We start from the raw sequence: 26891 nt of genomic DNA, 5'->3' as shown, positions 1-26891 counted from the left end.
ATCAGGCCCTTAGTGCACTACTTCTTTTGAAATAATAATATTTTATGTATGAATGCCTCTCATTAATTAATTTGTAAAATTATAATATTTTAATGTTTTATCAGTTATTATCTAATCGTTATGTATGTATAATATTATTTTTTACAATAATTATTAGTTTTAAAATACTCATTTTAGTTAATCGATTGATTTTAGTTTCGTAAGTTACTACAAGTTAATTTAATGATATGTCATTATAGAAATTACGAGGTGATGACTATTCCGACTCTTGTGTACTTTCGACCTACTAGAGATAAATACACCTCTACACGATACTTATTATTTGTGTCTGTGTTATGATTAGTGCCAATTACATTAACTATTGGTATTATAAAATTAAACGTGAGAAGAAATTTAGTAAAGAAGTGCTGTTAAACTGAGATATTTGGTTTAATCCTAATATTATGTTTTCAATTGGTTTGAAATATCTAGTCGCGTCAGCCTGTAATATCCCATTGCTTTGCATAGCCTCTTTCCCCGTGTAAAAGAAGGTTCACAGCTTAATTCACGCTGCTCCAATGCGGGTTGGCGGTAGTAATCCAGTATAGGTATGATAAAAACGGTTCTCTCCGTGCCACGATGAGGAGACCCACAACGATAACAACCAGACCGGAAATAAATATTCATATAGAAAATACAAATATCCACTCCGAGCGGGAATATAACCCGCGACCGTTGCAGTGTTTAGTTACCGCTGACACGGCACACGCACCATTACACCAGAGTGGTATAATATCTATATAAATAAAAATAAATCGCTGTAATGTATGTACGTGCATAACTTTACACAACTGCGCCAAATTTGATAGTTCTTATTATTATTTCTAATTTATATTTAAATAATAAATAAATAATAAATAAATAAATACATAAATAAATATCATATAATATACACACACGGTCGTCTGTTCCTATGGTAAGCAGTTTAATTCTTGTGTTATAGGTAACAGCCGACTGTTATAACTATTTTTTTTGATAAACATACATAGAAATAATACATATATAAATATATAAATACAAATATCATATTACACCCAGACTCAGGCGGGAATCGAACCCGCAACCCACAGAACAGAAAGCATACACATGCACAACAAATTGCGCCAACGGGCTAGTCATTTGTTATTATCAAGAAAAGGAACTGATGAAAATTAAAATAAAATCGTGCTATTCACTAAAGATATGGCGGTACGTTTGCCGGGTCACCATATTTGAAATAAATTTCGATGTACAATAGCTGCCAGGGTACGCAGCGCTGGAAATGGACATGTTTACCCTGCGTGTTTGTAAACAATGACGCCAATTGTTCCTGCAAACTGTAAAATTAGCTCATCTGGATCATACGTTACATTAAGGAAGAATTGATTTAAGCGACATATAGAACTTTTATTTATTTATTGGTACGAAAGATAATGTATCAATTTTTTCTGGCGCTTTAGTGCATTTACCAGTACGCGTGCTTTCCGTTCTGGGTTCGTGAATTTGATTTAGATATTCTTTTTTTTCGTAATTTCTACTACACATGAATTGAATGAAGTAATAATAATGCTTTGTTATATTGTTTCCAAGTGTTAACAATATATTGATGATCAGGTTATTTTGGTCATAGCCTGCTGCGGTATAAGTGACAACTTTTAGTATTGCCATTCTATTAGTTCCTCGATATCGAGTAATGTTTACTGTATTTTATTTGAATTACCGCTATTTTATTTTTATATTTGAAATTACAGATTATTACTATTAAGATGTCTAGTTAAATTTAAAGGTTTTATTCATTTTATCTTTGTTAGTATGGACAACGCATTGAACAATATTTACAAGGTTTTTCCTTTTAGCATATTTTATCGCACTTTGATATCTATATAGAATTGTTTGGATCGTAAAAGTTTTTTTTTATACCTTTATAATAGCCTATTGTCCTTCTCGTGTAGAGGCGATTAAACGGGCGCGGGTTCGAGTTCCGCTCGGCATTAAATAAATAATTAAATGCATGAATACTTCTTTCTATACTATTCTTCTTTCTACAATTATATCCACAGTTAAAGTGACTTATAAAAGTCGTAGATTATAGCTTACGACTGAGTGAATGAACAAATGAATGAAATACAATTTATTGAACTAATCCTTGATAGATTATAAATAATTAAAAAGTTAATAAGTAGAGCAATACTTTACAGCTAGGTAGGGTTAGCAAACGTCCACAAATCATGGAAAAAAAAATATAACAATAAGGAAAGCGTATTAATAATAGTAAAGGAAAATAGAAAATGAAACATAAATATGTTAATGAAACTACGTGTGACTCAATATAATAACAAATTTATAATTTCTTCTGCGACGATCTGTCGGCGCAGCGGTCACAACACTGTATGTTGCGCTAATTGTCGCGGGTTTTATCCCCGCACAAGACAAATATTTATATTGACCATGTCATTTTTGTCGTGGCTTGGGAATTTGTTCTTGTATGTGTTTGCGGACCCCCGACACATAAGAAAATCCTACTGGGGTCGTTGAGTGTCAAGCGCTTAATATAATTATGTTCTTTATTTTAATGCACTCCATTACGAAAAGTGGTATTTAATGAAGTAAGCGATACTGATCAGAAAATACGCTTAATGTACACATGAATCTCGTCATCGTTACAAAAACTATATACAATAATAAAAGTATGCATATATATACTTGTATATCTCATATAAATTTTCAATTAATAATAAATTACTATTAATTCCATCATTCCAATTTAATCCAATGTCAAGTTCATTACACACATTTCACAAATCAGTGTTTTGTTTGAATATTAATTCATAATTTACATTTAATTAATTAATTTTAGTTTTATATGAAACAAACTCACCTACATTAAAAACTATTTGCTTTAAAAGTTTTTTTTATGTTAATGGGATTGCTAAAAAATAAAAAATAAAATTAACGTTATTTCAATAATTAAGCTGGAATAAAAATGTGTCGATAAGCGCGCAGGTCAAACTCAGTGGATCATTTCAAAAGCACTAACTTTAGCATCTGATAGTACTCGTATGATATATTAACATTGACATAATAACATTCATTATCAAAGGTCGTATAGTAGCAAATTATAATTTTTACATCATATTATAAGTATAAGAAAACAATTTTTTTGTTTGGTTAGTTTTTTTGGAGTTTATACCTTAAGACTAGGCTTGTGGTATGAAAAAAATTTAGGGAGCGAAGCAGTGAAATAACCGACGCTTTTGGTTGTTTAGGTAAGTTTTGGATATATGTATATTATACTATACTAACCATCATTCACTTTTTTTTATATCACTAGGTCGGCAAACAAGCGTACGGCTCACCTGATGGTAAGAGATTACTGTAGCTTCTAGACACCTGCAACACCAGAAGCATCGCAAGCGCGTTGCCGACCCAATCCCAAATCCCCCCAGGAGCTCTGGTCACCTTACTCACGAACAGGAACACAATACTGCTTGAAAACAGTGCTATTTAGCTGTGATCTTCTGTAAGGTCGAGGTACTATCCCAGTCAGGTCAGAAATTCCTGCTGTGCCAAAATACAGACACATATAAAGAAAGATACCATACAAGATGTACAAAGGCGGTCTTATCGCTAAGAGCGATTTCTTCTAGATAACCTTTGGGTACTAGATACGATACAGTAGCAGCGATTAGAAGTGTTCACATATTAAGGAGGAAAAATCATATGTATATAGCCAAGCCACATATTTTGACTAAGGTGTAGAGTTTGTGAAGTTAGGGCTTGTAGAGTTAGGACGTGTAGAGTTAGAAGCTTGGCTCTACATGAGATCTGATAACTTTTTGACAGTGCGAGCCATATGATCTCGTTTTGGCAACATTTTACATGAAAATGTTTTTGGTGGGATTTCACTTCTTTTTGTAAGTTGCTTATGACAATATTATAGCTGCATTTTACCTTCGACACATTTTTATACCATAAATATCATCCAATCTTCACCATATTCGGTTTAAGCACGCTGTTTTGATTTTATGTTGAACTGATATGCAAACGGACCTCCGCCAAAACTTAAATACCAAAATTACACAATGTAAATTTTCGACCTAAACTAATAACCGATTTTTATTTTTTATGTATTTTATTATTATTATTTATAACAAGCAGTAACAAGGAGTTTCTATATCAATTTTCAGACCTCTAGCATCAAAATTTGCGAAAGTCTCATACAAACTTCCATCCCCTAGTTTAAGGGGTTGGGGGGTAAAAGTTCCAAGTTTTAGAATTTTTTTCTTGTTTGTGTACTAATACTAGCTTACATACCAAATTTCAGCTTTCTGGGACTTCAGGAAGTACTCTAAGAATTTTGATGATCATCAGTGAGTGACGAAATCGGGGTTTTTTAGATATCAATAAAATCTAAAGTATAAGAGCTATGTAATTGAAACTTTATATGTTTAATAAGTTCACTATTGACATTATATTCCGAGAATTTTGTTTATCTAGTATAATCCAAACCCAAGTTATAGGGGTTCAAAAAAACGACGAAGCACTTCGAGAAAAGATAGGTAGTGCTTTTCGTTTTTTTTTTTGGCTCGTCTTTGCGGGGGCACTACCTACTAATTTCCTTAACACAACATTAGCTGACACCGTGGTTGTTTCGTAAAACTTATTTTCGTAACACTTTAAATGCGGCCGTCAAAATCGTTTCGCCGCATTATCAATCTTATTACGGAAGCGTAAAGCTGACAAAGAAAATAAACTATCGTCGAACCGCATTATATCTATGTTAATAATTCTTTACTCGTTTCGTTCTGTAGTACTATTTAGTAGTATTTAAACGTGCTCTTAAATGCGACGTCGGCTTAGTTTAACTTAAGGAAAATCGGTATGTGAAAGGATTTTAAATTTCGCGGCGTTGAATTATTTATAAAATAAATCTTTCGCAATGAGTCCTGTGTTTTTCGGATTGTTTCTTGTTGTCAGTGGTTTTATTGAGTGTGGTGTAGTGAAAAATGAACTATTTAAACTAGATATAATTCATTACAACGATTTTCATGCAAGGTGAGTGTTTGATGCGGTTGTATTTAATTGTAACATTGAGATATACTGCCGTGGTTAAATGCAGTTTAAAATCTAAATTTGAGAGAATTGATTTCATAGTTTTAGATTTGTTTAAATTACATAAATGATAAAATAAATATAATATAGGCTTAATGACATACAATTGTTGTCCTAAAAGAAAGATACAGAGGTCAGGCAAAACTTAAAAAAAGCAGTAAGTGAAGGTCGCTATGTGTACTGTATGGCTAAGGTACTGTACTGTGTGGCTACAGTACTAAAGAATATAGCCACCCCCTCTCTTCCCGTGGGTGTCGTAAGGGGCGACTAAGGGATAACACAGTTCCGCTACCACCTTGCCAACTGCTGGTTTGAAATACATGGGCCGAAGACGGGCAGCAGCGTCTTCGGTGCGACAAAGCCAGTACTGCGGTCACCAACCGGCCTGCCCAGCGTGGTGACTATGGGCAAAACATGAGTGATGATACATGAGTTCACGTTGTTTTTGGCGTAAACTTGTGGAGGCTTTATTACCTTAGCACGGTACGGTACATATTGTTACCCTTAAATCCAATGTGGTGCTCTAGATATAGTTAAAAAAATTCATCCATTTTCTTATGTCTTAAAATTATAATTGAAAAAAAAAAAATCTCGATTGGGATTCAAACGCGGTTTACTGTGAGTTCAAACGTCTACGGAAACTAAACTTAGTAAGCATCTGAATTCTCCGCATTGCGTTGCTTAGAAAAGAAACTTAGGTTCCGGAAAGGAGCTTATTAATCAATGATAAACTAAGAAGTCGGTAATAAAAATTAAAAAAAAAACAAAAAAGCCGACTACGAGAAATAAAATATTTGTACACTTCCCTACCGCTTCTCTTTTTCTACGCTATGTCCTATACCCAAAGGTTGTCTGGAACAAATCGCTCTTAACGATAAGACCACCTTTGTACATCTTTCTTTGCATGTATCACTTTTTTGTAATGTTTCTTTTGGTTTACAATAAAGAGTATTTATTATTATTATTATAACCACTAAAAAAGGAAAACTAAGCTTTATAATTTAGTGAGAAGTGTATTTAGTGCATCGTGTATCATATTCAATTCGATAGTATTAATAGTGATATTTTAATGTAATAATAATGTACTGGGAAACATTATGTAATTACTTGTATTTTTAATAAAAATAACAGTATATTATATAAAATATTACACAGTGATAAAATTTCCTGATAATTTATGTAATGGAAGAATACGATTAATATATTATCGATTATTAAATAATTTACTTTCATTTGCTTACTTATAGAAATAATAGTTTCACAAATACTGATTATTTATTTATCAATGTCATCTTATTGCAGGGTTATTACGCACTACCTATATTTTGAAACCTAAATTTGTACAAGGATGTAACTGCTTACGTACTTATTACGTAAAACTTATCTATGTATCAATGTATGTATACTCGTTAGTGTAATTAAAATCGACGGATCCTACGTACAAGTCGTATCAGTACGAAAAAAAAAACTTCAAATGTTCAATGCTAGTTTTTAACGTTTTAAGAAAGAGCTTCTCAAAAAAAAAAAAAAATACACAATTCACTTTTAAAAATTAAGAAAACAAGATTAACATAACACAAGAAGCAAGTAATACTTGATCATCAGCATAGAAAAGACATTTGACGAGTAACTCATTCATTCTCTCTTAACTCTGTCAAACAGTTGTCCATGAATAGATTAAACAGCCACGGTGCGGCTACACATCCCTGTCTAACACCTTTTTCGATATTAAACCATTCTGTGTATGCCCCATTTATCCTCACACAAGTACTAGAATCCCTATAAAGAGATTGCAATGCTCGTACGAGGACAATGCTCACACCATTCACGGACAATGCTGACCACAATTAATTTCTCATCACTCTATCATAAGCCTTTTCTAAATCCACGAACGCGCAATAGACTTTTATGTTTTTGGCCAAACACTTTTCAGCTACGCACGGCAAAGAAAAGACCTGATCCGTACACCCCATTCCCATTCTAAATCCCGCTTGCGCAACCCATACTTTATAGTCTGTTTCATTCACAACCTTCTCAATCAACTCTTTTGCATACAATTTACTGACGACGCTGAGGAGGCTTATACCGCGGTAATTCCTGCAGTTCTGCCGTGACCATTTTCCTTTGTACAATGGGACGATTACGGCTCTGCACCAGTCTTCCGGTACTCGCCCGTTTCGTCAGCACAAATTGAAAAGGCGGTGTGCCATGTCCAGCCTTCAGCATTTTGACGGTAATCATGTCATACCCTGCAGTCTTACCTAATCTCATTCTTTTCAATGCTTTCACTATTTCATCCATGCTTATCTCACTTTCATCACCCTTTATACTCTCTTCCATGGAAGCTGCCGTATGTTGTATCTGCACTTCCTCTCCTTCGCACAAACTTTCAAAATACTCTTTCCATCTCTTTAACACACATTCTTCTCCTTTTATAATGCTCCTATCTTGACTCCTGATTGTACTCAGTTCCGAGGTAGAAGTTTCTCCTCTGGCTGTTTTGATGGATTTCCAGAAAACCTTGATATTCGACTGGAAATATTCAGTGAGCCTTCTATCAAAATTATCCTTTCGTTCTTCGTTCTTTCTAGACACAACTTCTTTCGCCGCTAATTTCAATCTTTTATACTTTGTTCTTGCTTCCTTTATCTCGTCATCCGTTGCCTTTTGAACTTTTTGGTTAGCCTTTGTCGCTAACCATACAACCACGCTTTCTTCTTTTCTTGCACAGCCTTTTGTACATCTTTATCTATTATATTATTATAGCTTATGCAGTTTGTTATTCCTTTTACTTTTTAAAAAGTAAACTGCTATAATCGACCCTTTGTAAGTTTACAGTTGTTTAATTTTTTTTTATTGTATGTAAAGAAAAAATACTCTAATTAATGCTTTTGATTAAATACACAAACTTATTTTTTAAAAGTATTTTTCTTTGCAATCAATAAAGATTATTGCGTCATATCGATGTTTCTTCAATCACACTATAATGATTAATTGTAACCGGCGTTTATGATGTTGTGTCGCGCGGTTTACGGATACAATGGTACATCATGTATAATTAATACGCTAACGTTTAAGATGTTTGCCTTCATTTTTAGAAAAAGCCTCACAATTTTTCCACATCAAGTATATTATATCATTTTATAGATAATTGCTTGCTCTACCGGCAACAACAACTAAAAAAATCGCTTTTTTTATATTGGTTTTTTTTTGTAAATTAACCAATTATAAAATTATATATATATATATATATATATACATATTTTTTTTTTATACAATATTTAATGCAAATTATTCACTCGGGTATAGTTAGTTAGGTAGGTACTTAATAAACGTCGTCAATTGCGTAGCCGTAAAAGCTGTTCCTTGTATATATGACATTTTATTTTCAATAACATTTCAAAAATACATTGTATATCATGCAAAATACGTCATTTTAAATTATCTATGTGAATAAAAAAAAAAACAAGATGACAAGGTCATTGGCCTTATGAGTATCTATGTGAATAAAAAAAAAACAATATGTCAAGGTATTTGGGTCATTGGCCATATGAGGGAAGTAATGGACGAAATCGCGATAATAGCTAATATCGAACATAAGGGAAGTTTTTTTTTAAATTCTTATTTCTAATCGTACACTTGATACGTTTTGATACGTTCAAATAACTAACAACCAGTTTCACACGTTTTCCACAATCTGTTGTGAGTTTAAAGAACATTATTATTAACTAGCTGTGCCCGCGACTTCGTCCGCATGGAATTTAACAAAAACGTTATTGTTCACTTTGCAGAGCTATAAAATAAATACATTTCTAAAATAAAAGTAGTATAAGTTACTCCTTACTACATCAGCTATCTGCCAGTGAACGTCTCGTCAGAATTAGTCCAGCCGCTTCAAATATGAGCCGGCACAAACAGAGAGACAGACAGACAGACAAAAAATGTATAAAATGATATTTTGGTATATGTACCGTGTATATATACAATATGCATTAAGTAAAAAGCGGTTATTTTAATATTACAAACAGACACTCCAATTTTATTTATTTGTATAGATTAAATTTGAAAAGGTGCTTCGAATTATTTAAGATGTCCGCAAAAACGTATTACTCAAAATAATTGTGTTTGTTCACAAACGAAAAAAAACCGACTTCAATTACAAAAGTAGTAATCAGGTCTCGACAAAATTTAAATGGGACCACAAGACAAGCGTCAGCTTTCGATTAAAACAAGAATTTATTTATTTATTTATTTAATATCATCAATTATCAAAATTAATTATAAACAATAAAATGGCACTGCTCTAGTGGATTATATAGCTCACTACGTTATACGATAGTTCAAACCGAATTATTTTCTAATAACGCCATCTAGTATTCCGGTTTAGATGTCGGTATACCCAGTAAAAAGTTATGCGGTATCATACAAACGTAGATCGACGAAACAATTGTCAAGCAAATACTCACTATTAGATATAACTTGATTTGTACTTATTAGATTTCAATTAAATTTAAATGGGACCACATGACACGCCTTTCGATTAAAAAAAGAATTATCAAAATCGGTCCACTCAGTAAAAAGTTCTGAGGTAACATATATAAAAAAAAAATACAGACGAATTGAGAACCTCCTCATTTTTTGGAAGTCGGTTAACAAAATAATGAAAATAAATTGCCGAAAAGTTTGTACGCGCATAATTCTCGAAAGAGTGCACCAAATTGAATTCGTTGTTCAGTATGATTAGGACAAGGTTTGTAAATAAAAAAATCAATATGCACATAAAAAAATATAGAGCCTTGAAGTTCGTGGAGTTGTTAAATAAGTTTTTAAATATGGCCATGCATGAAATTGAAGGATAAGTCAAATCATTCTCTCTTTGTGCATGTCTCCGACTGCATGTTATGTACGACGTTGCATAAAGTTTCGAAGGACTACCGTATTAATTAATATATTTTAAATATACAGCACAAAATGTTTGATATTGTTTCTACATATTTATTTCGCTGACTTTGTGTGCATATTGAATTTTTATCTTGTTCCAGCTTTTTCAGTTGATTTTCTATTAGTTGTTCTTCACGCAGGCGGGTTTTTGGTTTTTTTTTTAATTATTATTTTTGATAACATGTAGTTAATTACAAAATCGAGATCAGAAATTATTTTGATTTTAAATTAAAAAAATTTAATATTTACAGATTTTTATTTTTGTGTTCTATGGCAAATTCTTATATATTTTACCATGAATGTGGGCAAAAATTTACGGCTACTTTATTTGTTTATAGTATTCTATCGTCTTTTTGAATTTTTAATTTGTATAGCAAAAGTTTTATCTGAATTGTGCAGTACATTAATGAATATCTATTTAATTTACATTATAAAAGAAATAAAGATAGTTTATGCTATTCATTATGTTAATTAAATAGTCGTTTGTATTGAGTACGCATTTTCCTATACAAGTGGCTCGTATTTTGGCAATAAAAGTGTGACATTTGCCTATCACATTCATAAATTGCTGTATTTATCAAGGCGTCTCTGTTTTTTATTTGTTTAAAAAAAGACCTTATAGGTTCGAATATCGCTTCGTGTGATAATTTCCCCACCAAAGTTAACAAACAATATTTGTACAAATTTGTACTGAGGTAGGGCACAGGAAATATTTTGCTCAAAATCTGGAGCAGCCTGACCTGGGAACCTCGATCTAATTAGGCTAACGTGTAACAACTTTTTTTTCTTTATGTCAAATTCTGGTGAGTAATGATGAAAGTTTTTATAACTTCGACAGCAGGTCTGACTTACGCTCCGCTGTATTTTTTTTTTATAAAATTAGATTGGCAAACAAGCCCGTACTGCTCACCTGATGGTAAGCTTTTACCGCAGCCTATAGACGCCTGCAATACCAGAATCATCGCAAGTGCGTTGCCGACCCTATTCCTGACCCTCCCCAGGAACTCTGTCCACCATACACACTACAGAAACACGACACATACACAATAACATATAAATACAACAAGCATATAACTTGTGTATCTGGCCTTGAAATACACGGGCCGAAGACGGGCAGCAGCGTCTTCGGTGCGACAAAGCCAGCCCTGCGGTCACCAATCTCAGCCTGCCCAGTGTGGTGACTATGGGCAAAACACATTAGTTCACGCCATTTTTTGACGCGAACTTGTGGAGCCCTATGTCCAGCAGTGGACTGCGATGTGCTGAAGTGATGATGTTAATGAGTGATGAGATAGGCACGGAATATTAGTTACACGTAATAATAATAATTCAACACAACTAAAATATGTATGTTTTTTACCTTTATTTAATTTTTTTATATATTTAGACCTATATTAAATTATTTTGAAAATTGTAAGGTATTAAATTTATTTTATTTATACGTTGTTTCAAGTATCGCGATTTCTTTTATTTAATTATTTTTTTATCCTCATTAGTCTAATTGCTTATTTATATTTCTAAATTTGTATTTTTATTATGTTATTATTTGTATCGAACCTTACTTTGTTCATACGTCGACTCACGTAGAGCGCGATAGAGATAATAGATATATAATTATGATCATAATTACGATACTAGACAGGAATCGACAATGAAGCCTAATTTTAAGTGTAATCACACATAATTTGTGTATGTGTGTGTATGTGTGTGCGCGTGCTATGTATTATTCATTATTTATTTAAAAAGCATTGTTTTTGTTTTCTGAATATAATTGACAATATCGTGCCTTTTTTTAACTTACATTACAGTTACATAATAATAATAACAATATTTTACATGCATATCATTACTTACAACATTATTTTTACAGCATAATCATTAGTATAATTACACATTTTACCTGTGAAATAATAACAGCATTTGTGCTGTTTTGAACACACATATTCTGTTTTAATTATATACTCAAGTGTCATTATTTGATGGCCTCGTATAAACAGTCGTGTGATGGGTTTATTAAATTTATATAAAACCTAAAAAAGCATAGGTCACGTTTTTTTTTTAAATTTGTTTTTACACTATTGTAAGTCTTCAGACAGGGTGCCGTTTTTCTAGTTGTTGAGACTAATACTTAAATAGATCCTCTACTTTTTTATAAAGTTCTTGACAGATAAGGCAGGATTAGTAAAAAAAAACATATTTTTTTTGTCAGCAGTATGACAATAAATAGGACATTTAGAAATTGCTAGGTTCGACTATTAAGTTTTATTTATTAGTATGTATGAATATTTATTATCGATCAGTTCTTTTTTTAGATTTTTTTGCAATTATTTTTCATATCATCAGCAATTAATCACAAACAACTCCACTAGAACTGGTTCTACCAAACATATCAACATCTGTTAGAATTATGTTATTTTCCTACTAGATACAGACGCTGCAATCTCTTTCGTAGGTGTAGATAAATATGTTAGGTTAACATTGAACTTTAATTCCGGTTTATTTCATGCTATGGCCACACACAATGTTTAAAAAATATCTCCCTTATTTGGTAGAACTGTTCAATTCAGACGACGCGTTGGCGTAACGGTCACAGCACTTGTTTGTGATTGTTGCACTGGCGGTTGCGGGTTTGATCCCCGCACATGACAAACATTTGTATCGGCCATTCAGATATTGGTCGTAGTCTAAGTGCTTGTGCAGTCTTTGTAGGTCTTCCCCACCGTCCCTCTAAAAGCACGTTGAGCCGTCGGTCCCTTATATATGCGCCAACCCGTGTTGGAGCAGTTTGGTGGATTAAGCTCTGATCTTTCTCCTATATGGGAAAAGAGGCTTATGCCCAGCTGTGGGATATAACAGGTTGAAGCGAGTTCAATTCATTATTCGTTGTTATGTTATTGTTAAGATTATTCAGTGCAGTGCAGTGAAGTGACATTGTTTGCTTTTTTGCTCATCCTGTTTGACCAAATTAACAGCTTATCGGCATCGGTAAATAGTTTCAACGTTATTGTACAAGGCATTTTTAATAAATGATAAATCTATACATTTGTTATTGGATATTAAATTCAAATTTTAATAACAAAAAAAAAAAATTGGAATTCTAACATTTCTACCCCGTCAGACTGACTTGTCTGACTAGTTTAAATGATCCTCAGAATAAGTATCATAGTCTACAAAATGTTGTATTAACGAGATAGTCATGACTACGGTAAAAGTTGGTTTGCGCCCTTCACCAACGGTCGTTCGTGGAATTAAATAGTCAAATGCAATTTATTTCAGCTCGGTAAACAAAAACCATTTTATTTTTTGACTAAAAGTTTTTAATGAGGTGACACAAAATTGTTATAAAATTGACAAGAAACTGAAACTTGGTCTGACCTCTTTTCCGTATAGAAGAAGAATCGAAACTTTGCACCCTCCTGACAACTTTATGCAATATCCCAGGCTCAGTAGGGCAGGTCCTTTAGGACAAACATCTAAATTATAAAAAAATATAAAAAACAAAGATTTCGTTTGATTGACATTTTTGAGCCCGAGACCAGCTCGACTCGGCGTTTATTGAACTGTTCTAACATTACACATATCTATTTATTTATTTATTTATTTATTTATTCAGAAAACCAACAGCTTCTTATATACTATTCATATCATAAAGCATATTACAAAAAATCAAGCCAATAACAGGTTTCCCTAAAGTTAACAAATTGTGGAGATATCGTTGACAAAAAAGAAAACAACAGTCACAATCAGTACATTCTGATACACAAAAAATGCTTATAAGAGATGCAGTTAACTTACACTTAACAATACACATATATAAATACATAGTAAAAGAGGCATATATAAAGAGAGCTACACACCATACATATACAGATACATAATATATACTTATAGTTTATACATTGTTACGGTGACTCAGATAGTATTTTTATTATATCGATTCCAATCGTTGTCACTAAATTCAGTAGTCACTAAAATCAGGTAAAAAGTTGGTAATCAGTTTTGGTCAAGAAACTAGAATAACTAATTCACTAGCTAAAACTGCAATTTTTACGAATTTTAAAACACAAAATATCACAAACTTTAAAGATAAGATTGTTAGCAAAATTAAGGTGAGGCTTAAATCTATTATATTATACTGTATGTGCATACTCGTAGTACAAGGTTTCCAAAAGTATTTTTTGTGTGGCAGTGTACTGAATTTTTTTTCTTTTCTTTCAGATTCGAAGAGACAACAGTATCTTACCCGGTATGTTTTTCAAATGATACATCATGTTTGGGAGGATACGCTCGCTTGTACTATGAGGTCAAAGCGTTGCTTAAAGAAAAACCAGACGCGCTGTTGCTGAACGCCGGCGACACCTTCCAAGGAACGTATTGGTATACGTTGATGAAGTGGAATGTGACGCAGAAATTTATAAACTTACTGCCAAACGATGCTCATGTGAGTAGATTTTGATACATACTTGATGATGCTTTTTAACAGCTATTAGTCAAAACTCCTCTAATGTAGGTTATATCTAATTTTGTGTAACCTACATTAAATCTGGATAGTGTAGAAAGTATTTTTGAAGTTCGTAGTACGTTCATTTCAGTAGTATTTCGTAGTTCGTTTGTTTCAGAATTTATGGATTAATTATTGCAAATTAGTTAATATTAATAATTGGTTATTTAATTATACCATGTTAGTACAATATTTCACAAAATAATAAATCAATAAAAAAAATAAAAATTAAACAAACTTGTGGAGGTCTATGTCCAGCAGTAGACTGCGATAGGCTGAAATGATGATAAGTAATGAAAATTCGGTAGTTACAAGCAGAATCGTCCAGACAAAGACCGAGAGGCTACAAATCCACGACAGTGTGCCTCATGCGGTAGTAGCGTTAACAAGACACACTAACACCTGTGTCTACTACACTGACGACAGTGATGACGCAATCGGCAGGTTCGTTAGCCGAGCGCTGGGTGCCTCGACGAAAACAATCTTGGAGCACAACCTTAAAAGAACTATCCACAAGCGTGATATGTCGTTGGCAAGGGCTCTGCTCAAGAAGCTGGGGGCAGGCGTGGCTCATTATATAGAAATAAGAAAGTAGATATATAGATATATAATTTCTTATATCCTTTTGGTTAATTAAATAATTACAAATAGCAATTATTTTTGCATGTTGATATAATTATTTAAATTTTTATTTATTTATTTATTTTTTGGGAGGAACAACAGCTGAGAAATACAATGTTAAAATTATACAAATAAAAAGCTACCAATAGTTCCCCACTGGTAAATTTTTACAGAATATTAAAAAGAAAACTTACGCTACATATAAGCCGTAGTAACAATAACACGTATAGATTACAAAATGTGGTTAGTAAAATGATGTAAGTAAACAGAGCAGGTTAGGTGCAGTCAAACTAGTAGAAACAATCACATTAAAACTATACATATGAAAATTTTTAAAACTATACAATTACTTATTAAAGAAAGAATTACTAATTAGGTTCCTTGCAGCCGCAGTAGTTAAATATTTATTATTGAACTTCTTATTATTGAATTTATTATTATTGAATGCTAGCTATGTTTGATTATTAATATTATCTTAACTTTACTTTTTATATAAATTTGATTAATGACCTTTTTAAATAATTTTTATTGTTAACAAGTAGGATCTTTACTTTTATTTTTATGCGAAGTAATTTTAAATATACTTGCTTCACGGCATTATTAAGAAAAAAAAAACCCTTACTAACAGTAACATAGGTTAAGTGTACATTTATTTATTTATTTATTTATTTATAAGATCACCAACATACTGTACACTGTTGCTACATAAAATATTATAATCAACAAAGATATAACTAAGTGCCAGCACAATTACAGGTGACGACAACATGCAAATTAATAATAGTACAATAAGAACGCGTTAGTTACGGTGGCAAAAATATTCTATTTACATAAGAAAAGCAATGTTAAAAAAGAACAATATAGAATAGAACCACTAGTAGAATAGTTTTGGGAACAGAATAATAATTCATGATAAATGATATAAGAATTTTACATAAAGTTATTCAAATTAAAAATGTCATTAAAATTAAAAACTATGAGTTAGAACAAGTAATTAGTAAGATTAAAAAATAATCACAAAATTGAATCTATTTGAAAAAAAATATGAATATAAAATTAATTCAACGATCTCATTAAAATTAAAATTAAAAATATGAGTTAGAACAAGTAATAAATAAGATTAAAAAAAAAAAAATAATCACAAAATTAAAATCATTTGAAAAAAAAATGTATATAAAATTAATTCAACAATGTCATAAAAATTAAAACAACCAATATACATAATATCAATTAGGAAAATGTCACAAACTTAGTTAATAATCAAACAATAAATCAAAACTTGTACACATAATTGTGTTTGCTCGCAAACGAAAAAAAAACCGACTTCAATTACATTGACAAGTAATACAACGTAGATCGACGAAAAAATAGTCAAGCAACTACGCGTTATCAAAGATTACTCAAAAAGTAGTTATCAGATCTCGATAAAATTTATATATGAGCACATGATAAACATCAGCTTTCGATTAAATTAAAAATTATCAAAATTGGTACAACCAGTAAAAAGTTATTGCGGATTTTCAAGAGTTTCCCTCGATTTCTCTGGGATCCCATCATCAGATCCTGGTTTTCTTATCACGGTACCAAACTAGGGATATCCCCTTTCCAACAAAAAAAGAATTATCAAAATCGGTACATCCAGTAGAAAGTTATGCGGTATAATACAACGTAGGTCGACGAAAAAAGCGTCAAGTAAAAACGCATTATTAGATATAACTCGAAAAGTAGTTGTTAGATCTCAAATAAATTTAAATGGGACCAATTGACACATACCACCTTTTGATTAAAACAAAATTTGTCGAAATCGGTCTACCCGGTCAAAAGTTCTGATGTAACATACATAAAAAAAATAAATAATAATTACAGTCGAATTGAGAACCTCCTCCTTTTTTGGAAGTCGGTTAAAAATTAACATCTATATGACAATTGACATGTTTACCCACTATCTATAACATAGTAATTTCCTTCTTAAATCTGTAGAGACTGTCTGAAAAAAGGTCTAGCTGATCATTTTTTGCAGTTTCGTTGAATTACATTACAAATCTATTTAGAGGAGCATTTTTGCCTAAATTTGTATTAAATTTCGAACATCTTAAAAAATTATGGGACTTTGATATTCTTGGCAGCTTATATGGAATCGAAAAATTCAACGGGTACGTCTAAAGAGCCATTAACAATCTTATAAAGAAAAACTATATCTAGCATGCGTCTTCGATCCACCAATGATTCCATTTTAAAGAAGGCGAGTCTGTTCTCGTACGACTTAACTTTCTTTGCCAAATTAAACGAGTAGGTTAGATTATAAGTAGAACATAAGTGTACATATATGGTAACTAGGAAATAAGTGTACATATATGATAACTAGCAAATAAGTGTAAATATAGACGCCCAAAAAAGGTTTTTTATAAAATTGATGTATATTTGTATATAAACGTTTAAGGTGGATTTAAGCTTAACAGTAGTCACTTTTTAATTTACATAGATCTTTAGCAGTTCTAGTAAAATAATTTTTTACACACTGTGCTGGTTTCACACGTGTTAATTTGAAAAAAAGTAGCCTATAGCCTTTCTCGATAAATGGGCTATCTAACACTGAAAGAATTTTTCAAATTAGACCAGTAGTTTCTGAGACTAGCATGCTCAATCAAGAAAACAAACAAACAAACTCTTTAGCTTCATAATATTAGTATAGATTTTATTAAAACTAGAAACAAAGATTAATAGTAGGGAATATATCTGCCAACCCGCATTGGAGCAGAGCAGCGTGGTGGATTAAGCTCTGATCCTTCTCCTACATGGGGAAAGAGGCCTATGCCCAGTAGTGGGATATTACAGGCTGAAGCGTAAACATTAATCGAACAAAAAATATAAAAATAATCGTTAAAACAATTTCGAACACTAAACGAAGAAGCTAATAAACGAAGAGAACATTTTCACGTTGATAAGAAAGTGATTTTCTATTAACGATCTGAAGGGTAATCCGCTTTAACCTTTCTTGCCCTTGAAGACTGACGGAAATACTTATCTTGAAATTACTTCCGTAACATGCAGCTTTCCTCATCGTGCCTTACTTCTTGAGTAAAAGATAAATTATAAATACAAATAAAACTCTCGTTTTCAAATATAAATTTAATATTTACTCCATTTAAGGCCTTTAAAACCTTAGGAAGCTTTTCTGTATAAGCATAATATAAATTACATCTTTTCATTTCCTAAAAAATCCTAAAAAATGTTCAAAGTAAAATCAATTGATTTTTCTGTCTAGTTACTATGTCCGTATTAAAGAATCCTTTTTATTACTCAACGTTATTACTAAGATGTTATATTTGCATCTTATTTTGTGAGTAGTGATAAAATAGTACCTACAAGTTTATGTGCTGTACGGAATCTAAAAGCTAAAGTTTTATGATACTTGCGTAATATCTATATATTAATACGTAAAGCAAAAACTTTACACCCGTTTTAACGAAAATTGCACGGACGGAGGTGTATGAAATTTCACACACATAGTTTATATAGAGAAGGAGTGCAGAATGTTAATATATTTTTAAAATTGTGCATAAAAATATATTAAATCAATAAAAAAAAAAACATTACACACTCTACCATGTATTTGACACACACACGCATAATATACTCTTTTGTTGATTGTCAAAGTCTGTAGTCAAATTGAAAAATTTAAAAAAAGGTTCTTTATTTTCATAATGTTTTGGTTTCTTTTGATTTAATTTTTTAATTATGGTCTTATTTCGACCACTGGACGACCGACTAGTTATACAAAATGTATTAAAATATAAATCACATTACTATTTATTATCTTACATTTTCGTAATGGGCAAATTAGTAATTTAATAAAATAAGTAAAAGCAAATTTATTCTGTATAGAGTTTGAATGGAATTTGAATAAGAATCATCTTGCGCGGAAAAGGTATTTTCCTGCAAAATCGGTTTGTCATTTTGTCATTCTATAGATATGAGCTTCGGGAAGATTCTTGAATCTGTACGTATAATAAAATTATATCGGTCGATGTCTGTTCATGAGAGATATACATATAGGAAAATCAAATTATGGGGGTAGGTATTTATGAAAGCATTACAAACAATAATTTTTAGAATTTTCGTAAAACCGTTTGTGTGTATTTATTATCGCATCAATTAAAATCTGGTAAAATGCATTTAGCTTTATTAACGCCACGTTGGCGCATCGGTTACAGCCATGGATTGTACCTGTTGCGCTGGCGGTTGCGGGTCTTCCCCGCACATGACAAACATTTGTATTGGCCATACAGGTGTTTGCCGTGGTCTGGGTGTTTGTGCAGTTCTTGTGGGTTCCCCCGTGCCTCGGAGAGCACGTTAAGCCGTCGGTGCCGGTTGTTATCATGTACACCTGATAGCGATCGTTACTCATAGTAGGGAATATATCAGCCAATTAAGCTCTGATCTTTCTCCTACATGGGGAAAGAGGCCTATGCCCAGTAGTGGGATATTACAGGCTGAAGTAAATGCATTTTTCGCAGTTATACTGGAGGTTGAACTTAAAATCTGGAGTAGATTTAATTCTGGTGCACATTAAGTTAGACCTCAATACAGTTGATACGAGTAAAAAGTTTAACGGTTATCTGGAATAAATCGCTCTTCAGCGGTAAGATCGCCTTTCTACATCTTTTTTTTAGTCACTACTGTTTGTTTATATTTTGGTGTACAATAAAGAATATATTATTATTATTATTACTAAAACCGCAACAATTATCTACTAACAAGTGTAAATAGTTGTAATTTACACGTTAGCGAATTTTATGGTGTTCTGATTAATAGCATGTGTATCAAAACTAGGAACAATTAATTAAATTTAAATAAATAATCATACGTTTAAATTTTAATTCGAAATATATCGCCGAATCTATACTCTTTTTTATTTTCAGGCTATCGGCAACCATGAGTTCGATGATGGAATTGCGGGCTTAGCACCATATCTCGCGGCACTCCATGCTCCAGTCGTCGTCGCCAACATAGACACGAGTCTTGAACCTGCATTAAATGGACTATATAAACCACATATAGTAATAGAGAGACGTGGAAGAAAAATAGGAATAATTGGTCTTATTACAACTGAAACTAAGGTAGATTTTTTTATATTTGTAGTATAATTAAATACTACAAATAACTGGGGTAGAGCATAGCAGGAAATTTCCTGTTCAAATTATGGAGCAGCCCGATTGGGATAGTACCGACCTTACAGACCTTACTTGTGTTCCTGCTGGTGATTAAGGTGACCAGAGCTCCTGGGGAGAATCGGGAATAGGGTCAGCAACGTGCTTGCGATGCTTCTGGCGTTGCAAACGTCGATAGGCTGTGGTGATCGTTTGCCATCGGGTGAGCCGAATGCCTGTTTGCCGACTTAGTTATATAAAAAATAAATAAATTATCGCCTCACACTCAACGGCCCCCACTGGGATTTACTCCTGTATCGTGAGTCCGGAAACACACATAATACAAAAGCACAAACACCCAGACTACGGCAAACATCTGTATGACCATTTTGGCCATGTCATGGCATACCATGTGTGAGAATCGAACCCGCAACCTTCAGCGCAACAGGCGCAATTCAGATACTATGTGCTGTGCTAAGGCAAGCCTACTCTAATTTTTTTCTACAATATACACACACGGTTGTCTGTTCCTACGGTAAGCAACCTAATGCTTGTGTTGTAGGTAACAGCCGACTGGTATAGCTTTATATATATTTTTTTCGATAAACATACATACAAATAATACATATAATTGTAAATAAGTATGCTAATCGATTTATCACTTCGATATATATATTTTAATTTTCAGACTTCATCAAATTCAGAAAACGTCAAGTTTTTAGATCCAATTAAAACAGTACAAAAAGAAGCGAATATTCTTACAGAACAAGGAGTGGATATAATAATAGTGCTATCACATTGTGGCCTTGACATTGATAAGTAAGTGTTACCACTTATTATTAATTAGTATTTTTTTTTAATTTTATTTCAGAAGTAATTTGTGAAAGTATTAGTAAAATTAAATAAGTTATTAAGATTGTCCTTTTAGATCAGCAATTTATGCGATCTTATTTTAGAACTGACACCTTGTTGAACGGTTTACTGTGCAGATTTATTTCATGGATATGACTTGTAGACAACTTAAATGCAAAGATAATGCATGGTATAATATTTTCCAATAAAATTGTCAGTTCTCTCACTTCGGTGCATAAGGTATCTTTTATGGCAAACTCGTAATATAACATCGATAACCTTATTATCCCAGAAATAAATCTGTTAGATTTTCCAATATCCGCTTTACGCTGTGTTATAAGAATTTAGTGAACTTTCTGTTATAGGTGAATTGTTAACTGCTTTTCAAATAATGTACGCTTACTCGAAAATATTGTGTTTACAAGTAGACAAATTATTTATAAACTTTCTAAGGATTAAATTAAAGGTGGGTTTTACTACTACACCAGATCGGTTGTTGTAAAAATGTATCATACAATCTTTTAATTGCTAGAAAGAAATGACCTGCTATTAGAAAAAATATTCTTTAAGTATTCATTTGTATTTTGACTAGCCCGTTGGCGCAGTTTGTAGTGACCCTACCTTCTGTTCCGCGGGTTGCGGGTCCAATTCTCGCCCGAGTTTGGGTGTAATATTTGTATTGATATATTTATATATGCATTATTTCTATGTATATTCAAAAAATATATTTAACAGTCGGCGGTTACTTGTAGCGCACAGCGTTAAGTTGCTTATCATAGGAACAGACGACCGTGTGTGTATGTTATAAGATATTTATTTATTTTATTACAGAAAAATAGCATCAACTGTCGGAGAAAACATTGATATTATTGTAGGCGGTCATTCTCACAGTCTTTTATGGAATGGAAAATCACCCAGCAAAGAATATGTTTCAGGGCCATACCCTGTGCTTGTGCCAACGAACTCTACTCCTGAACATCAAGTAAGAAAATCAAATTGATTATAAATACATTTTATAATATGTTATCCGATAACGGTGTACTTAATTAAAATTTATTTTGAATTTTTCGCTTTTAAAGTATAATGACATTCATAGTAAATACTTCAAAATTTCGCGGAAAATTTTAAACATTTTGTTTAATTAATTGTATAATAATTCTATAGATACACATATGTATGTATATTTTTATCACAATTATGATAATATGGAAATATTTTTGACTAACCAGGTTTTGATAGTGACAGCGGCGTGCTTTACAAAATATTTAGGTAATCTGACTACTTACTTTGATAAAAATGGTAACCTGAAGGCTTTCGATGGGGAGCCAGTATTTTTAAACAGAAGTATTCCAGAAGGTGTGTGTTTTAAATATTAGTAATATTTTATTTTATTAACGTTAGTAATATTTAAGTAGTTTAAAAAATATTATAAATAAACTAGCTGACCCTGCAAATGTTGTATTGCCATATATGTTATTAATCCCCTTAATTCCCCCCTTGTAACTTAGAGGTATGAAAAATAAATGTTGGTCGATTCTCTGACCTACCCAATATGCACACAAAATTTCATACAAATCGGTCCAGCCGTTTTGGAGGAGTATTGTAACTAACATTGTGACAGGAGAATTTCGAAGAGAAGAATTTTCGAGAAATTCGAGAATGGCTCGATCAATTCGGCTAATTAAGGCCCACGGGATGTCAAAAAAAAAAAATTTTTTTTACTACCTATCAAGTTTTGAAGACGAAGTCTGTTCGGGCAGCTAGTATTCGAATAAAACTCTTGTTGTTGTAACTATTCAAGAAAAATATCATTAGAAGATGGTTCTCTATTTATTGTTTTTTTTTTATTGAATTCTAGATCCTGAGATAAAAGCAATAATGAAACCGTATAGTGATGATCTACATGCAATAGTCAATGAAGTTGTCGGCTATCTCGATGACGATTTTAACGATAAGCCCTGCGGATGGAAGGAGTGTGCCATCGGTGACTTTATTGCTGATTCGTTTTTATATACCGTAAGTTCTTTATTGTTTGATCACTTCAACCTATCGCAGCCCACAGCTGGACAGGGGTCTCCAAAAGTTCGCGTCAAAAAATGGCGTGAACTAATGTGTTTTGCCCATAGTCACCACGCTGGGCAGGCGGGTTGGTGACCGCAGGGCTGGCTTTGTCAAATAATTGTTTGATAAATCGTAACAAAAGATGCTCAATATCTTATTAATAGTACATTTGTTAAATCATAATGTAGTTTAATTGTCTTATTAACTTGCTTGTCAGGTAAAGCCATATTTGAGCCATAAAGAAGACATTATTTAATATTTTGAAGGTGAATTGTAAAACAAAACAATTCGATCAATGGTGAAATTTTTTTATCCGAAATTATTGTCTAATTGAATTAAGTATAATAATAAATTACGTTATTAAATAATTAAATAATATATTTCAGGCGAAGCAAATGGAAGTTTCAAATCTCACTCACGTAGCCTTCTTATTACGAAACATGATTCGAGGATCTATTCCCAAAGGAGGTAATAAAATCATATATATTTAAATAGTATTAGTTTTTTTTTAATTTTCATTTCAATATTTCATGTTAATATTTTAATTTTTGTGATTACATGTGATTATAATAAATAAATAATAATAAATATCTTATAACGTACACACACGGTCGCAGATTCAATGCAGATAGTTATTAAAAATTAGATTGATTACTCTCAATAACGCCATCTAACGTTGATTGTCGGAAACGTCAAGCAGTGTGCTTGGGTATGTTCGATACAGATCGTGGCAGATGTCCGTAGTGATTGATTTGAAGATGATGTTTGAGTATTGAGGAAGGGGGCAGTCTTGGCTCTGGCTTGGCATGGTGCACTTGTTGTATCCTGCTAGTAGTTTATCCTAGACTCTTTCAATAATTAATTTGTGCAAACGAATTAATTGTTACATAACGATCTATAATTTGTCTAGGCTGGGCCTCTCAAAGGAGGACTCCTTAAACCTACACCTAGTTCACAAGTCCTAGGTACTGTTCTGAGCTACTCTCTCTGCCACAGGGACTCGGCACCCGCACGATGAATCCATCGAGTACTAAGAAGTTAGTCTCCGTCTCGTTAACTAATAACTATCCCGCGTTCCGTGCTGCGTACCTTTCTACTAAAATAACTACCTTTCTGCTAATTGATTCGTGTGCTATAAGAAATTGATGATATCAGAAATTATGTTTACTTGTATCAACATTGCCCACTGAAGCCCACAGTAGACCAAGTACTCTGAGACGATGAACGAGAGAGATCTACCCTCATTCCGACAAATATGATTTTTGATTGGTTTTGCTAATAAATTTAACTAATCGATGTCTATGTTTTTAGAAATATCAAGAGGCAAAGTCATAAACGCATTACCGTTTACAAACACGGTTCTCACTTTTTCGCTACTAGGAAAGCATTTGATAGAGGCGTTTGAGCATTGCATGAGTAATTGGTGGGTCGCTAAGCCGTTCCAAGGACCTTGGATGCCACAAGTTTCGGGTAAGCATTTATCATTTATGTGATCTTACAGTAATCAACTATGTGTAGGGTTAACTTGTGCATTTTTTCTATTTACAATATTCCGTCCTATCTCAAGTTGTAGTCTATTATAGCCAGATGACATTTGAAATTTTAAATAGTCTGTAGTTCAAAAAAATCTTTAAAAAACTTTTTTTTTTCAATTATTCTGAGAAATATTATATTTATAATTATTAAATTAACAAAAAGCGTGTGTGTCAGTGATCACCGTGATATTGTGATATTTAATAATTTATAATGTTGTATTATGTGAATCAAATTAAAGTTAATGAATATAATAAAATTAAATTATGTACTTATGTATGTGCTTATATACTATGTGTATGTATGTGCTTCTATACTATTTACCTATATCGTACATAAACGGCGAAAAGTGCTGTTAAACGTTATTCTCAGTATCACTGACTTCCAGCATCAGTTGTATCAAATGATGTTCATCCCCATTTTTTCATATGATCTTATATCGTTTTTTAAGGAATAATTTATAAAAAAATCACGTAATACTTTTGTTTCCTTTCATGGCAGGAATTCGCTTAAAGATCAATTTGACGGGAGAGTTAAATATTGAGGTACTTGTAAAAGAAGAGGAAGGTTATATACCTCTAGATCCAGAAAAAGAATACCAAGTTACAACTTTAAGCTTCATTAGTAATAGGAAAAATGGTTTTGAAGTAAGTTATTTAACAAAAAAAAAAAAAAACATAGCTTTACTTTATTTAACAACTTACAGTTTGTCTTTGAAGAAACAGAGGTAGCAAACTTGTTACCCTACTACTTTTTAACCTACCTAGCTTATCTCTTGGGCATCAGGTCGGCAAACGAGCGTACGGCTCACCTGATGACAAGCGATTACCGTAGCTTATAGACACTTGCAACACCTTACCCCCCATCCCCCAAGAGCTCTGGTCACCTTACTCACCACAGAAACATAAAACTGCTTGAAAGCAGTATTATTTAGCTGTGTTAATAATCTTCTGTTAGTTCGAGGTACTTCCCCAGTCGGGCTGTTCCAAATTTTGAGCAGGATATTTTCTGCTGCACCTTATCTCAGTTAAAATACCACAGCTTTTATAGGTTTCATACCGCACTAATTTAACCTGCCAACCCAGTAGTTATGGCACTAAAGTATTAGACAACTCAAAGTTTGCATTTTCTACACGCTTCATACTGTCGATCGATCTTAAATTTATTCTTCAAACTCGTAGGTGCTTTTTTAAATAAATATATTCTTTTCTCAATTTTTAATGAAATATAGCTTAGCCAGGAATTTTTTAGCTGACCCTTTCACGATTTATTTCTAATATACTAAAATATATATAAAATAATTTTCACCCATTAAGCAGATGGGTGTAGTTCGGATCTCCTACACGACGAGCATAAATAATACACGAATATTAAGATTTAGGACAAGAACGGATAATAAATATATTCCAATTAATTCAAAAGTTTTTTTTCATTTATTTTTAATATGTAAGAATTTTTTTCAGATGTTATACAAATATGGCAAGAATAAGACTGAAGTTGGAAAAGATAGCAAAATTTTAGAAAATTATATTAGAAAAAATACACCAATCACGCCTACGTTGGATAATAGACTTATTGTAATAAATTAATTTTATACACTTATCACTTTTATTTTATTATTTATTTCAATGCCTCCTACTCATAAAATCTGTACTTAGTCCTTTAGAAAAATGGTATGTGTCATTAGATCAACATTACTTCATACATAGTTTTTTTCAGATGAAAGTATTATAATTGATTATATCAAAGGCAACGTTTTTTATATAACAAAATACTTACGATAAGTTTGTTTGATGTGGTTACATACCTACTGACTAAAGTCTCTTGTTACAAATTTACGTAAATAAATGAATAAAATATAAAGAAAGTTTAGAAATTGTCATGTTTCTCCTTCTTTTATTTTTATTTCTTCTTTCGTTATTATTTTTTGAATCATAATTATATAACAGATTTTAAAATGTAGTGAAAAAAATGATGACACTGTTACATGTTATCGTTAAATAAAACATTGTTTCACGTCAGTCTAAAAAATAAAATTTGCTACTTAATAATTTCTTTAGGATTTAAAAAAATATTAAAATACGAATTTCGCAAAAAGTACC

At 32.2% G+C, this 26891-nt stretch overlaps 1 protein-coding gene across 1 annotated transcript; it reads left to right on the top strand.

The window, feature by feature from the left end:
• Nucleotides 1–1221: 1221 nt before the first annotated feature.
• Nucleotides 1222–26391, top strand: LOC123663670 (apyrase-like). Its single transcript, XM_045598338.1, has 13 exons — nt 1222–1227; nt 1277–1319; nt 5043–5073; nt 14290–14512; nt 20116–20313; nt 21032–21162; nt 22027–22177; nt 22425–22551; nt 23054–23211; nt 23643–23724; nt 24568–24726; nt 25291–25436; nt 26253–26391. Exons 1-13 carry the CDS (start codon nt 1222–1224, stop codon nt 26376–26378), a joined length of 1581 nt encoding a protein of 526 aa, XP_045454294.1. The 3' UTR covers nt 26379–26391.
• The last annotated feature ends 500 nt before the right edge of the window (nt 26392–26891 follow it).

Source organism: Melitaea cinxia, chromosome 20 (genome assembly GCF_905220565.1).
Source record: "Melitaea cinxia chromosome 20, ilMelCinx1.1, whole genome shotgun sequence".
Lineage (NCBI taxonomy): Eukaryota > Metazoa > Arthropoda > Insecta > Lepidoptera > Nymphalidae > Melitaea > Melitaea cinxia.
Note: the sequence above shows the minus strand (reverse complement) of the source record. Positions and strands in the feature narration are given on the sequence as shown.